General features: G+C 43.5%; 1 protein-coding gene across 3 annotated transcripts; it reads left to right on the top strand.

Moving 5' to 3' along the window:
• Positions 1 to 372: 372 nt before the first annotated feature.
• On the top strand, positions 373 to 14327 carry HNRNPU (heterogeneous nuclear ribonucleoprotein U). Of its 3 annotated transcripts, none has more exons than XM_030448691.1 (14): positions 373 to 1179; positions 2428 to 2539; positions 2659 to 2732; positions 5136 to 5275; positions 6814 to 6913; positions 7949 to 8061; positions 8424 to 8687; positions 8880 to 8999; positions 9486 to 9614; positions 9980 to 10148; positions 10705 to 10944; positions 11374 to 11576; positions 12573 to 12644; positions 13041 to 14327. In XM_030448691.1, the coding sequence occupies exons 1-14, from the start codon at positions 597 to 599 to the stop codon at positions 13092 to 13094; spliced, it is 2373 nt and encodes a 790-aa protein (XP_030304551.1). In that variant the 5' UTR covers positions 373 to 596; the 3' UTR covers positions 13095 to 14327. The 3 variants fall into 3 exon arrangements, with proteins under 3 accessions (XP_030304551.1, XP_030304549.1, XP_030304550.1); XM_030448689.1 differs by having other exon boundaries at positions 373 to 1326; XM_030448690.1 differs by lacking the exon at positions 12573 to 12644 and having other exon boundaries at positions 373 to 1326.
• The last annotated feature ends 566 nt before the right edge of the window (positions 14328 to 14893 follow it).

The raw sequence follows: 14893 nt of genomic DNA, 5'->3' as shown, positions 1-14893 counted from the left end.
GAGAGCCGGTCCTGAGTGGATGGTTTTGCCGCAGGGGTTTATCAGAGCGGGGACACAGCGGTGCGTAGAGCCGCGCTTCCTGCTGCCGCCTGCCCAACATGGCGCAGGTACAGCTATTTGGCGGGGAGCGGGCCGTTCGGCCAGGCAAGGTTGCCCGTTCCCTCACATCCCACTCCGCGGTCCTGCGGCGAGGCCGAGTTCGGCGCCCGCCCCCCCACGCGTGACGGCGGCAGCGGGGTCCGTGCGGACTCTCTGTGGCCGGGCGGGTATTTACGGTAGGGGTGCGCGCGGGTGGCCGTTACGGTAGCGGCGGGAGGGGGGCTGAGGGGGGAGGGACTACGTGCGCGGGGGCGGGGCGGGCAGCGCTGCGTGCTCGGCCCCGCGAGGCGCGTCTCCCTCGCGAGCTCGGTGAAAGGATTTGGCGCCAGGCGGGTCCGCTCTGCAGCTGCCGCAGCCGCACGAACTCAGCCGCGCCACCCACCCACCGCCTCCCGCCGGGGCCTCGACCCAGAGCCGCCGTCCGTCCGTCCGCCCGCCCGCCCCAGTCCAGAGCCGCCCGCGCGCCGCCCAGGGATCGAGCCGCCGCTGCCGCCGCCATGAGCTGCTCGCCCGTGAACGTGAAGAAGCTGAAGGTTTCGGAGCTGAAGGAGGAGCTGAAAAAGCGGCGCCTCTCCGATAAGGGCCTCAAGGCCGAGCTCATGGAGCGGCTCCAGGCCGCGCTAGACCAGGAGGAGGCCGGCGGGGGAGGCCCCGCCAGCAGCGCAGTTGAGCCTGGCAACGGCAGCATGGAGGGGGAGGCGGCCGAGAGCGGCGGGGGCGCCTCGCAGCTCCACCAAGGAGGAGGCCCCGACCAGGCCGCGGCCTCCACCGCGGAGGACGACGACGAGGAAGGGCTGGAGGCCGCCGATGGCGACGCCATGGAGCTTGGCGAGGAGAACGGCGAGCGGGCGGGGGCCGGGGGCGGCCCCATGGAAGAGGAGGCGGGCGGCGAGGAGGAGGAAGAGGAGGAGGAGGATGATGAGAACGGAGACGACCAGGGTTTCCAAGAGGGGGAGGACGAGCTTGTCGACGAGGAGGAGGCCGGGGACGCCAACGGGCACGGGGAGCAGCAGCCGCCGCAGCCCCAGCAGCAGCCCCCCCCGCTCCTCCAGCCGCGCGGCGCCGCCAAGGAAGCCTCCGGTAAAAGCGGCGGCGGCGCCTCGGGGTCCCCGGCGGCGGCCCCCTCCGGCCCGGCGGGCCCCGCCAAGCAGCAGCAGCAGCAACAGCAGCAGAAGAAAGCGGAAGGTGGCGGTGGCGGCGGCCGCCCCGGGGCCCAGGGGGCCGGGGGTGAGTGTGCGCGGCGAGGGGGAGGGGTGGTGGGGAGGCCGTTAATCCACCCCCGGGAACCCCCGTTCTACGCGGGGGAGGGCAGCGGCCAACGGAGGGCGGTTTCCGGGGCGCGCGCGGGAGAGCGGCTGCGACGGCGGCGCCGCCTCCCCCGCGGGCTGGGGGGGGTATCCAGACCCCTTCCCCCCCCCCGGCACCTCCCGTGCGCGGCACCGCGTGGTCCCCTCCGGGCGTTGCGCTGGGTCCCGCGCCGCGGGCGGCGGGGGGGGGGGGGGAGGTGGGGGTCCCGTGAGGGGACGTAGTGCGGAGCGGGTGAGGGAGGAGCCGCTGGCCTGGTGGGGCGGAGGAGGAGGGGGGAGCGCGGGGAAGGGGCCGCCGGCGGCGGAGCTGGGGGGCTCGGGAAGGGGGGGGGGGGGGCGTCGGCGGAGGGGCCGCTGGGGCGCGCTGTATTGTGCAGAGGAGCGCTGGGCGGCGTGACGTCACTTCCGGGCTGTGGGCCGTCCGGGATGGCGTTGGGAAGGCCGGGTACAATGGAGGCGGGAGGAGGCGGAATCCCTTCCCTGCAGGCAGCCGGGCGGACCCACGCGGGGCTCCCGACCGGGCCTCCGCGCAGGGCCCGCCGAGAGGCGGCGCAGTCGTGCGGATCCCGCCGTGTCCTTGCGAGCGCCGGGAGTGCCCTGCGAGAGGGTGGGGGGAGGCGATGGGCGGAGGAAGGGGGCGGTGCGGATTTGGCGTTTCGAGAGGGTTTTTTTTTTTGTCCCATATTTGTTTGTTTTTGGGGCTTTCCCCCCCCCCCCAACTCTGCTCTGGCTCCTCTGTGGGGATCCTTGCATGGAGGACTGTGCTAGGTGCTCCCTGGTGTGCTGGCCTCTTCTGTGGCGGATCAGAGATGATTTAGCATACAAGTTTTGAGTGTTCTGAGAAAATGAGAGATGCAAGTTCTTGTCTTAGTGCAAAGTTAAAATCCTTGGCACCACTGGTTTTTTTTGTCTAGCTGTAGGTTCTATTTAAGTTTCCAAAGCTGCAAGTACCCTACAGCATTTTATTTACAATTAAAGAGTTGCTTTGTGTCATTTAAATAAATCTTTAATTCTGTTACAGGAGATGGTAAAACAGAACAAAAACCGGGTGAGAAAAAGAGGGGAGTGAAGAGACCACGTGAAGACCATGGTCGTGGTTATTTTGAATACATTGAAGAAAATAAATATAGCAGGTAAATAAACTTTGGTGCTGGGCAGATTTTTGTCAATGAAAACTACTAAGGTGCAGAAATTATCATTTTAACACTATGAAAATACATTAAGCTTGGATATCTCTTCCTGTTTTGTTCAGGGCCAAGTCCCCTCAACCACCTGTTGAAGAAGAAGATGAACATTTTGATGACACAGTAGTTTGTCTTGACACTTGTGAGTAAAAATGTTTTCCTTTACTCTGGAAAGATGTGGTGTTAGGCTTTTTATCTTATATCCACACTTTCTGAAATGTGGGGTGAGTGTGTTTGTTGACTATCACTGCCAATTAACTTAAAAAAAAATTTAAATGGTGTTGCAACCCATTTTCAATAGGCAGAACAACAGCAGGGTGCTTTGGTTTTCCCATGCAATCCGTGATTAATAGTTTTCTGAAAAAAATCATAAAAACACTATCTGGACTTCAGTTGGCCAAGTGTAGGTTAAGCATAGGATACTAGAATCAGCTTGAAGAACTAGTTGTGTAGCATGGGAGCTTTTTTTTTTCCCGTTTCAGAAAGATCTAGGAGGCAATAGTGTAGGTGGGTAGAGTAGTACAGTTTATGAAGTGAGCTCTCTGCATAACTTGCTGAGGGCCTATTTGTGTACCAACCAGTGAAGTATTTTTTCATGTTTTCTGATAAATCTAGCATAAAAAACAGGTGAGGCCTCCTGAAAAATGACCCATTCATCCAGCCTGGATGTTGCCTGGCAGAGGGTGATTTCTGTAAACAAAGTGTCAGCCAGAATTGGTCAGAAGGACAGACAGAAATCGACAAGTACCTACAGAGAAGATTTTGGTTTGGGTTTCTTGTGGTTTTTTGGTTTGTTAGAGGGTTTTTTTGTTTTGGGTTTTTTTTGTGTTTTGGTTTTTTGGGTTTTTTTTTGATATTTGATTATAAGTGTTACTGTTCTTATGATGTACCATGACTGGGTCAAACTTCATATACATTCTTTAGGGTAAGTGTAAGGGCTTAGTGCAGTATTGAAAAATCTGATGCTTAAACTTGCTGGATCTTTAGAAGTGCCATGGAAGAAAAGTCTTGGGATTATCTGGCATGTGCCACTAGTTCCAGGTGGTTTTTTTTTCCCTCAGAAATACTTTGAAACTGAAGGAGGTATTAGTTTACAGGCAAGTTTTGACTGATAACCTGGTGGTTACCTCCCTTCATAGGAGCTTCTGTTTTTCCCAATAACTGAGTAGCAGTTACTTTTTAATTATTATTACTATTAATAGTAGAAAGCTTTGTTATTGGACAAGCTTTGCTTTAGTTTAAAGTATCAACAAACTGCTTGGAGACCAGAATCAAACATAGCTTTAAGATTGAATTACGTAACAACTTGGAATTCTTTTTTTCTGGACCATAATGATCCAGAGATGTAAGAAGTTAAGCACTCTTTTAAGTGCTTTTTTTTACTACCCATGTCTTAAAAGGAAGCTCTGACTTAAATTCTGTTCTCATTTGTTGTTCTAAAAGTACCTACACAGGTACTACACAGTACTCCTACACAGGAGGGTTTCTCCTTTATAAATTTTATCTGGTTTTCATGTAAGAAGCTGAAGTCACAAGTACAAACGAGAAGACACGTGGATCACAAACATTGTAGTTGCAACTGGGGATGGCTTCATGCAAACAAAACAAGATCTGCATGAGAGTTGCTCATCATGTGGGGAAGGCTGCATTTCAGTGTACTCATGCAGCATGCAGATTTTATACAAAGGACAGAAGAACTCCTTGCTAGTTTTGCTCCTTTCATGTAATTGGCTAGTAGGGTTGGAGTTCATTCTATGGATTCCTGGCTCTGGGGAATTCAAGTGCAATATCCTGTGCCTCATGTTAAAATTTCACATTGTGTTTTTGAAACCTACTAAAGATTAATGTGAAACTTCATAATGCTGCAGCTCTGAAGATGTCCACAGAACAAAGGTTTTACTTAAGTTCTTAGATTGATGGGTGAAGACATAGTGCAGATTGTGTTACTTAAGTAAAGAAGGTTCTGTTATCACACTCTGCCTGCTTAACCTATCTTCATTTGGCTGACATTATTTTAATTGGCTTAATCTAATTGGACTTGTTAAATAACTATATTAACCAAAGACAGTACCACTTTCAGTACTTAAAAATGCCTGTGTTCCTCTTTACTTCTCAGCTGCCCTTAGGTTTGGGCATGAGGGGTTAGAAGACTTAAGAAAAGGTATCTAGCAAAGAGTATGATGCAGATTCCTTTGCTCTATATTGATGGAAATACTTTAGGTAGCTGACAAAAAAGATGCAAATAAATGAGATGAGATACATATGGTTTTAAGCACATGGAAAAAATAGAAGGAAATTTGTGACAGAAGTGAAGATGGCACCTTGAAAATTGTTTTTGTTAGATTTTTGGCTGAGCTTCAGCCTGCAGCTCTACTTAGGCATATGTTCAGTTTCTTTCCTGAGAGAAGCTGAGCAGTTGCTGGTAGTTTTTCTTGAAAATGGCCTTTGATAGCCATTTGAAAGCTGAAGTAATCTTTAATGCCTAAAATGAGAAAGCTGTTCCTTATTTTGTAATGAGAGTAAACAATGGTTTTTATGTTAACAGATAACTGTGACCTGCATTTTAAAATCTCAAGAGACCGATTCAGTGCTTCCTCTCTGACCATGGAAAGTTTTGCTTTCCTTTGGGCTGGAGGGAGAGCCTCCTATGGAGTTTCTAAAGGCAAAGTCTGCTTTGAGATGAAGGTGAGTTAACCTGGTGTTCTGTGGGATGGGAGACTGTTGGACATGCCTGAATGTGATACTGGTTTTCCTTGTCGTTTTTTTGTGCTTAACAGAAGTTAATTCAGGTGAAAAGAACCTTCAGAAGGCCTTCTCTTATGAGATTATGAAATAATTCTTCATAAAAATGTCTTGCTTTAAAAACCTGATTTCTAAGACATAGCATTTAACAACAAAAGCAGCTTGCAGTTGCTTTGAATGTGTAACTACTGGGCTGTTTTGAACCAATAATTTTATTTGGCGCCTCAAGCATTAACACTTGAATTTTGGTACGCACTAGTCAAAAGTTGCTTGTCCTTTCTGAAGATTACAGAAAGCTTGGATTCTTTTAAAAAAGGGATATAAATTATCCCAGCAGCCCTTTTTTTCTGTTCCTAATTAATCTTTGAGTTTGGCCTGCTGTAAGCAGGGACTTGGTCTATATGACCTCTAGGGGTTCCTTCCAATCTGAGTAATTCTGACTTGTGTATGCAGTGGATGGTTGCTGGTAGTGAATATTTGGCAGGTGCTTGAATTTTGAGAACAAGATTTTTCCTTAAAGCGTAAGAATGGCAAAGAGCAGTCAGCCTTGTAATAAACAGATTTCTCCAAGTTGTTGAGAAAAACTAATTTGAGGCACAAAGCTGGATTTCTTTGACTTGGCATTTTTAAAGACTTCACATTTACTGTACCTATGCATAAATATTTACTCTGTTCTCTTTCTCTAGTACTTTGAAAACTAAGCACTGCCATAATGAGTGGGTAGTGATCCCATTCTCCATGCTCTTGCATTGATTTCTGTGTCTGTTACAATTTTGGAAGGTCAAGGAACTGAAATTGATGTCAGTATTGCCCTGTTCACTTTCAAATCAGTTTCACCTCGGTCATCCCACTCAAATAGTTGTGCAAACTGGTAGGATACTGATCAGTTTTTCACTTCAGTTTGGTGAAGTTTGTAAAAGCATTACAAAAACAATTTGTTGCCTAAATATTCCAGGGCTGTTAGGTGGGTTTTTTGAATGTGGTTATGTTGTTTGCAAGATGGCAACTTGCCAGAATGTCTGCTTACTGTGGAAAGGGATGAGTGTAATACTTTCCTCACTCTACGTAAAGCAATTTTTTTTTTATCTATTACTACATTTTATTGATGAAGTAATTTAACAGTTAATCCCAACTCTCTGGAAATTGTTTTTTTAGAAAGTAAGTCTACATCTTGTTTCTGATTTTAATACAGTATCAAAAGGATTAAGGCATCTTGCCACTGAGAGGGACTGCTGTGAGTAAGTGCCTTGAACATATTATGGTATCCTACATCTTCATTGCCCAGCCAGGAGATGTAACTATTTAGTCCTTGGCTTGTGATTTCAGGTATTTAAGCATGTTTAATTTTTGCAGAAGGTCATCACTCAGACTTAGCAAAGATATAACCAAAGTGTAAAAGTTCCAGATATTACCTTTGTGTTTCCATCTTGTTGATGTCTTAATAAATGCTACATGCCTTTTAATGAATCATTTAAAAATAGGTTACAGAAAAGATTCCTGTTAAACACCTGTATACAAAAGATATTGACATACATGAAGTGCGAGTTGGCTGGTCACTGAACACAAGTGGAATGTTGCTTGGTAAGATTAAAAATTTGATTAATTCTGTATTGTTTATAATTCATGAGGTTAAAGTTTCAAGTAATTTTTACTGAGGCAGATGGGAAAAGCTTACTGTTTGTAGTGTGTATGTTCTGAAAAGTGGTCTTAATTTGAATCATTCCCTGGACTTCATGTGAGAATAAAGGACCTAATAAAGTAATTAAATATTCAGACTTGTAAGGATTACATGACTGGAGAGTTAGTTCTTCCAGGGTTCAGGTATGGGCTGTGGAGAACATTGCTGAAGGCCAGACAAGATTAAAGATTTTTCCTTTTTGTGTCATGCCAGAAAGAGGAAGAGGTTTTGAGTCTGCTTTTAAATGGTGGGGTATGGTATAAGATGGAAGCAGTGTAGAAAAATTCCTGGATAAATTTTTTTTTTCTTTGCTTGAGGGGGGAATAAAAGTTTCTGAAAGTAGGAAGATGTACAACTTCATCATATATATGGGGATTGATTATAATGGTATTTATGACTTAAAACCTGCTGCTAAGACGCATATTTGTGGGAAATGTATATAACTGGGAGCAGCAGCTTTCTAGTCAAGTACCTCAGCTCTACTTGAGTCCTTGTGTTTGACACTTCCTGTTAGCTTGTTCCTTGCAGCCCCATCCTCAGCTGCCGCATAGGCTGAATGTCTGCTGCTAAACTCCCTTTAAAATGGGGAGGGGTAAGTGCTAAATTCAGAAAGACTTTCTGACTGTTACAGGTATATTGGTACATAAATCAGGTTTTCAAAATCTAAAAGTTCTCCATCCTGTCTTGATCTGGGGGTGAATCTGAAACTAGCAGCGTAAGTCTTAATACAGGGATGGGGGAAACACTGCTATTTTGTGTCAGGTGGGTGTATTCTTGAATACAAAACCAAGCTGTAGTTGTTCAGGGGTTATAGTTTGTTTTGGCATTAATTAAAAACAGTGTTTGAAACAGCAGCTTACTTGAGTAGCTGTAAAGTGATTGTATTTTTAAATGGTTAGAAAATAACTAATTTTGATAAGTTAAAATTATTTCTTCAGGTGAAGAAGAATTTTCTTATGGGTATTCTCTAAAAGGAATAAAAACATGCAATTGTGAGACTGAAGACTTTGGTGAGAAGTTTGATGAAAATGATGTGATTGGATGCTTTGCTGTAAGTTTTCACTTATATTTTCTCTTGAGGAAAAAGGTCATAATTTTAGTGTAAGAACCAGGGGCAAGAAAAGTTGTTTGGTCTAGAGAGGAGGTAGAAATAGCAGGTATTATCAACAGTGTCTGCTGTCAGCATGTTAAAATTGCGTATTTGCAGACAAATGCTTTTCAGCCTTTTAAAAAAATCACATCTTAAATGAGGTGGTCGTTGACAGTAGCTCATTCTAAGAGGGAACTTTCAATTAGTTCCTTTATGATAAACATTATAAAGTGAATATAGCCAAGCTGGTGACATGACTTGATAAAACTTCATAGAGTGAGGTCAGTAATTTTATCCAAACTAATCCTTTGTTTAAAAAACAGAATTTTGATGGTGATGAAGTGGAATTGTCATATTCCAAGAACGGACAAGAGCTTGGTGTTGCATTTAAAATAAGTAAGGAAGTTCTGGATGGGCGACCACTGTTTCCACACGTTCTCTGCCATAACTGTGCAGTTGAGTTCAACTTTGGTCAGAAGGAGGAACCTTACTTTCCTGTACCTGAGGAGTATACCTTCATTCAGAAGGTCCCCTTGGATGATAGGGTCCGAGGACCAAAGGGACCCGAGCAAAAGAAAGATTGTGAGGTAAGTTTCTTGTTCCTAACTCCTATTGTAACCCTGAGGCTTTTGGCTGGGGGATTTAATACTTTGTATCCTGTGATCCTCACTATCCCCTTATAGGCCCCCCACTCAGTTTCCATTAGGCTTGCTGGTATAAGTTGCATATTAATGTCAATCTTTGAACTAGTATCTCAAGCATAGAACCTGTTGTTATAGGTGGTGATGATGATTGGCTTGCCTGGAGCTGGCAAGACTACCTGGGTTACAAAACATGCAGCAGCAAATCCTGGGAAATACAACATTCTTGGGACAAATACTATTATGGACAAAATGATGGTAAGTGATACTACTTTTTCTTTGGTATATCAAACTTGCTGTAAATCCAAGATCTTTGGCTGCTGTGGGGTTCTTTTGTATCAAAGAAATACGAGATGCCAGGTAGTGGCTTTAGCTAGTGACCACTGAAGGTTTTTGTCTTGCTGAGCAGCTTGTCAAATGTGGCACAGCAAGATTCTGAAGCTTTTTGTGCTACTATATTAGAAACAGCTGCTGACTGTCAAAAGTATTTCTCATATCACTGTCCTCAGAACTTTTAGCTTTGAATTAGTGATGTGATCAGTATCCCTTAGATTCAGCTGTATTGATTCCCTTAGGTTCTTTGTTTATTAAGCTCTGTATTTCACAAAGGCTTTGGGATGTTCAGCTACAAGTTTGTAGCCACAGCCTTGAACAACCTCTGAAGGGAGATAAAAAGCATTTAGCAAAGAAAAACACCAGCAATGTGTATGAGGGCTACTTTTTAACTCTAGGAAATCTCTCCAGGTTGCAGGTTTTAAGCGACAGATGGCAGACACTGGAAAGCTTAACACACTGCTGCAGAGAGCTCCACAGTGTCTCGGGAAGTTCATTGAGATTGCAGCTCGTAAGAAGCGGAATTTCATTTTGGATCAGGTAGAAGCTTCAGTGAAAAATGATTAAGGAAATTCATTATATAGTGCAGTAATTAAATGGGATTAAAGTTACATTGTGATAGCAGTTGTTTCACTTACTGACCTACTGTTCGTGCAGGGGACACAAGGTTGAGATATTGCTACAAATGCTTGTCTGAAATTCTCTGGATTTATGGGATGTGGGAGGAATAGTGTTATAACACATGGATATGAGCTCGTAACTTTGCATTATGAAGCATCTTAATGTCCAGTTGTTTGTAAACTTCATTGCAAGCTCTTGTAGAGGTGAAGTCTATACACCATAAGTTGACTTCCTTAACTCTTACAATGACAGCTACGTGTAGTAAGTTACTGCATTTTTTTCAGACAAATGTGTCTGCAGCTGCGCAGAGGAGAAAAATGTGCCTGTTTGCAGGCTTCCAGCGCAAAGCAGTTGTTGTTTGCCCAAAAGATGAAGACTACAAGCAAAGAACACAAAAGAAGGCAGAGGTGGAGGGAAAAGATCTTCCAGAGCATGCAGTTCTCAAAATGAAAGGCATGGAACATAATCCTATACTGTGTTTTAGGATGCTGAGTATCTGTTTAAAGGATTAAGTAAACGTGAAGTCTAAAAAAAAAAAATCACTTTATCTTAAACAGTTGTACTTAAGCAAAACTGGAAGACTATTGTAACTTGTAGGATAACACTATATTGTGTTCCCTCTGCTGCAGTCCTTAACACTACTCAGTTATGCTGATATGCTTCATGCAGATGCACAAAGCTGTCTTGGCATAAAGTGCCCTATATAAGTGACATATTTGGCAGAAACTGGTATTCTGAGTGGAGGCTTATAAAAGAAAAAAGTTATAGGCAGAATGTTTTCAAGGTTTGGAACAGTACTGGCAACTCCATGAAGACAGACCTGTTTATTTCTTTTATAACTTACATTTCTTAAGTGTTCAAATTATGTAATTTTGTCCCTATGCTGAGGGAGTGCAGGGGGTGGGAGGAGGAATGGGAGAAAGGTGGTTAAATTCTGTGCAGTTTTAATTGTAGCTGAACACTAGATCAGAATGTAGATGCTGAATACTCAGTGTTTTTGCAATTATAGGGAACTTCACACTGCCAGAGGTAGCAGAATGTTTTGATGAAATAATCTATGTAGAGTTGCAAAAAGAAGAAGCTCAGAAGCTTTTGGAACAATATAAAGAAGAAAGTAAGAAATCTCTCCCACCGGAAAAGAAGCAGAACACTGGCTCTAAGAAGAACAAGAAGAGCAATAAAAATCAGTTTAATAGGGGTCAGAGAGGTCGTGGAGGATTCAACATGCGGGGCAACTTCAGAGGAGGAGGTGAGCCCAGACATGAGTGCAAATTTTGGAGACTGCTGCTGCTAGGTAGAGTGAAAGCCTGTAGCACCTGGGTTGCAGTTACTGTGTAGTGGGACCCTTGATTTCAACTAATGTGTTACTGCAGAGCTAATTTTCCAACCTGGTAACTGAGGGTTGCCAAAATCTTGTATTATGTTATTCATGTGGTTTAAGGCACGGTTTTGACTTTTTATGGTTTGTTTGGTGTTTGCTTGTACACCTGATTGTTCTGGGGGTTCGAGGGTAGTGGGTGGTTAAATTCACAGTTTTCAATATGACCGCGTGATTTGATCTTCAAATTGAATGTTCTGCAGGGGATCTGGCCATCTGATTCCTATGTCATAATTAATTTGCATGCTGATCTTCATGTACTGAACAATTACTTGACTGAAGTGAACTCTCTCCCTGCAGTCCCTGGCAATCGTGGTGGATACAACAGGAGGGGAGGCAACATGCCTCAGCGAGGCGGTGGTGGTGGCGGTGGCGGCGGCGGCAGCAGCGGCGCAATTGGCTACCCCTATCCTCGTGGCCCTGTTTTTCCAAGCAGAGGTGGCTACTCAAACAGAGGAAACTATAACAGAGGTGGAATGCCCAACAGGGGAAACTACAACCAGGTGATGCTTTTGGGGGGATTTATTCAGTGAAATACACAGTACTTGGGATGATGTTTGAAAGGTTTGGTGGCTGTCAGTTGGTTGTGGGTATGAAACTAACCCCACACAAAAAGGCCCAGCTTTCTGTTTCAGTGTATGTTGCCTATAAAGTTCTGATGCTGATGTAGGGATCCTTGTCAAGATTGTACCTCCGAAGGCCAGAGTAATAACTACTGTTTGCTTTTGGGGTCAAGGTTTTTATCAAGCTTTTTTAATCAAGCATTTAGGGACCTTTCTAGAAATGGTTGTGGGGAGAGTGTTTTGGTTCCTGGCATCAAACACAGTTACTAAAGGCATACTAGCCTAGGTCTTGATGGAATAGCAGTGAAAGTATTTGAAAATATAATTTGGATTACTGAAGAGCCAGCAGATGGAGCCCAAGCTAGTAAACATGGCTCAGGTTTGTCTAATACTGACAAACAGGGGAAATGCAGTATTTTATCTACTGGTATCAATGTCACTTTTTTGTACCGTAACTTAAATTTGGAAGTTTTGCAGACTGGCTCTTCATTTCCCAGCTTTATGGCCCATATCCTTTTGTCTTATCAAATAACACATCCTTGTAGCAACTACAGCCTTTCCTAACTAAAAATAGGCAAGCTCTTGTATTTTTAGTTGTCCTGGTGCAGTTTAGCAGCTGGAAATAGGGTGAGTCAAAACTGGATTTGCCAGCTCTCCAGACCACTTGGAATGACAGTTTGAGTTGGTTTATTAATGCTGAAGTTCTTGCCCCCATGTTTAAGAAGCTGTTTCTAGGAGCAGGAGGCTTTTGGTATGCTAGTGTTTTTCAGGGTAGTTTTCTGTTTGTTCTTTTTTTTTTAACTTAGGCCTGACCTTGCATTTGAAAGACTCAATATAGTGTGTGATATGCCTGGTGGTAATAGAAGGGTTAGTAATAGTACACTTCTGAAAAAACTGGTACAGATGAAGTAGTTAAAAACTGTTGTCATCTTGCAGAACTTCAGAGGAAGGGGGAATAATCGTGGCTACAAAAACCAATCTCAGGTCTACAACCAGTGGCAGCAGGGTGTAAGTAGTAAAAATTACCTTTTCACTGATTTGTTAACTTGTTTCAAAATGGTATCTGAAACAATTAGATTTGTAATAGAAACTGAAGAGCAAAATCTCTTCATGGTAGGTGATCTCACTATAAATAGTATGCTATGCAGAACTTAACCTGGCTTGGTCTTGATATATCAAATATCAGCTGTGGCTTATCTGTCTTAGTGGTATGTAGTGTTTGGATTCACATTACTACTGTGAAGTCAACTGCCTTTGGTTGTTTAGGAATGTGCTGCTATTTGAGAGAACTTTAATCTTCTCAAGATCCAGGAGAACTAGGTGTTTGTTAAACTTTTTTCCTGCAAGAAATGTAACTACTACGTGACTACAGGTTGAAATTAACTGTTTATCCATTTATTGCAGCAATTCTGGGGTCAGAAGCCATGGAGTCAGCATTATCACCAAGGATATTATTGAATACCCAAATAAATGAACTGATACATATTTCTCCAAAACCTTCACAAGAAGTCGACTGTTTTCTTTAGTAGGCTAACTTTTTAAACATTCCACAAGAGGAAGTGCCTGCGGGTTCCTTTTTTAGAAGCTTTGTGGGTTGATTTTTTTCTTTTCTTTTTTTGTACATTTTTAATTGCAGTTTTAAAGTGATTCGTAAGAGAACCTCAGCATTATGCACGATAAGAGAATGTGTCAGTATTTCAGGGTTCTACATTTTATCTGTAAAATGTGACTTTTTTTTTACCACAACAAAAGTAAAACGTTGCTTTGTACCTGGTGTCTTTTTATTAAAGAATTTTCTCCTTTTTCCCCATCCCCCAATTTCTAAGAAACAGTCGTGAGTCATGTCACAATACAATAGAAACGTCGGCAACCAGATTCCTACAGAGGCTGCTCAGTAGCCCTTGTGAATACTATGAGATCATGTAAAGCTCCATATTACACTCCATCCTCTCTATGAAGCTTCTGGGTGGGGAGGGAAGGAGAGGGAGGCAAAAGTTTCTGGCAATAACTAGGACCTTTTTGTAACATTTTGGAACTCGATGAGATACTGGGGGCAAAGAGGAAACCTGGGGCTCAGTAGTGAAGGTGGAGTGTATGTAGAAGCTCTTAAAGTTGTAAAAACTTGGTTGCATTATTTGTGGAGGCTCAAACTTGTGAAGGTACACCACCATAATTTCTTTTCCATTTGTTCTGCATTTTGATTCTGAAAAGAAGCTGGCTTTGCCCATTTCTTATTAAACAAAACTTGTTGTAAATCCAGTTGTCTAATGAGATCTATATGAAGTTAGCTGTGTGTCTGTATAACTCCCCACAAAATACTGTATACCTTAGTGTGCTTGTAGTAGTTACTCCACCATTTTGTAAGCTAACGAAACTGTGAGTCACCCATTTTATATCTAATTTTTAATCATGTCGATTCTCAAATGGGTGTATCTCCGTAGCCTGCTGATTCCTTTTCTCTTTAAAAGAAAGTGGGTGGAGAAATTAACTTTAGACGTTTGTTTGCAATAAAATAAATTCATTTTACTCCTGTTCTGGGATTGTTGCCATCAAGGTCTAAAATCCCTTTAAGGCTATAAAGAGGAAGAGAATGTATGAAAGCAATGGTGTTGAACAGTTTTAAACTCATTACTGTGTACATGCTGAAATACTTGTGTTACTTTAAAAATCTAAACTGGTGGTTGCTTTGTTGGAGATATATCACATGTATAATTTCACAGTTTAACATGGTTATGTGTATAGGGCAAAAGTCCTTTGAGTTGCGTTTGCATCATGTAAATCCACTGAACCTATTTATTGTAAAATAGACATTAGGGAAGGAGCAGGGGAAGAAACTGCACAGGGAATGGGACAGACAGGAGGGTGGTTATAGAGAACAAATCCTGGACAGCTTCAGTTTGTTTTAACCACTGTTTAGTTAGATTTATGCTTTTGTAAAATTGTAGTGGCAATGTTAGCTAATAACCTACTTGCATTTTAATGCCATAAGACAGGGGAAACATAACTGTCATTAGTCAGATTTGTGGTATACATGTGAAAACACATGTCACTGCTGGTGGCATCAGGGTGTTGGGGTTTGCCTGGTGAGTTTCCTCACAGCAGGGTAGAGACAGACTAGCAGAGGCTTACCAGCAGCTGCCTAGACCTAGAGTTGGTGTAGAGTGCTTGAAACTTTTCTCAAATGTTAGCTGATTTCTGATAGTCTTCAAAAGTAAAGATACACGTTGTGTTGCTCTTCTAGCCTTTATAGCAGATGA

This window comes from Calypte anna, chromosome 3 (assembly GCF_003957555.1).
Source record: "Calypte anna isolate BGI_N300 chromosome 3, bCalAnn1_v1.p, whole genome shotgun sequence".
NCBI classification, from domain to species: Eukaryota; Metazoa; Chordata; class Aves; order Apodiformes; family Trochilidae; genus Calypte; species Calypte anna.
The sequence above is the reverse complement of the archived record's forward strand: the minus strand, read 5'-3'. Positions and strand labels throughout refer to the sequence as shown.

Bases quoted from the DNA above. Each gene is read 5' to 3' on its own strand.
- HNRNPU (XM_030448689.1), top strand. From the start codon at position 597: ATGAGCTGCTCGCCCGTGAACGTGAAGAAGCTGAAGGTTTCGGAGCTG. The intron at 5,276-6,813 runs GTGAGTTAACCT...ATTTAAAAATAG, and splicing joins AAGTCTGCTTTGAGATGAAG to GTTACAGAAAAGATTCCTGT. The intron at 10,945-11,373 runs GTGAGCCCAGAC...CTCTCCCTGCAG, and splicing joins GGGCAACTTCAGAGGAGGAG to TCCCTGGCAATCGTGGTGGA.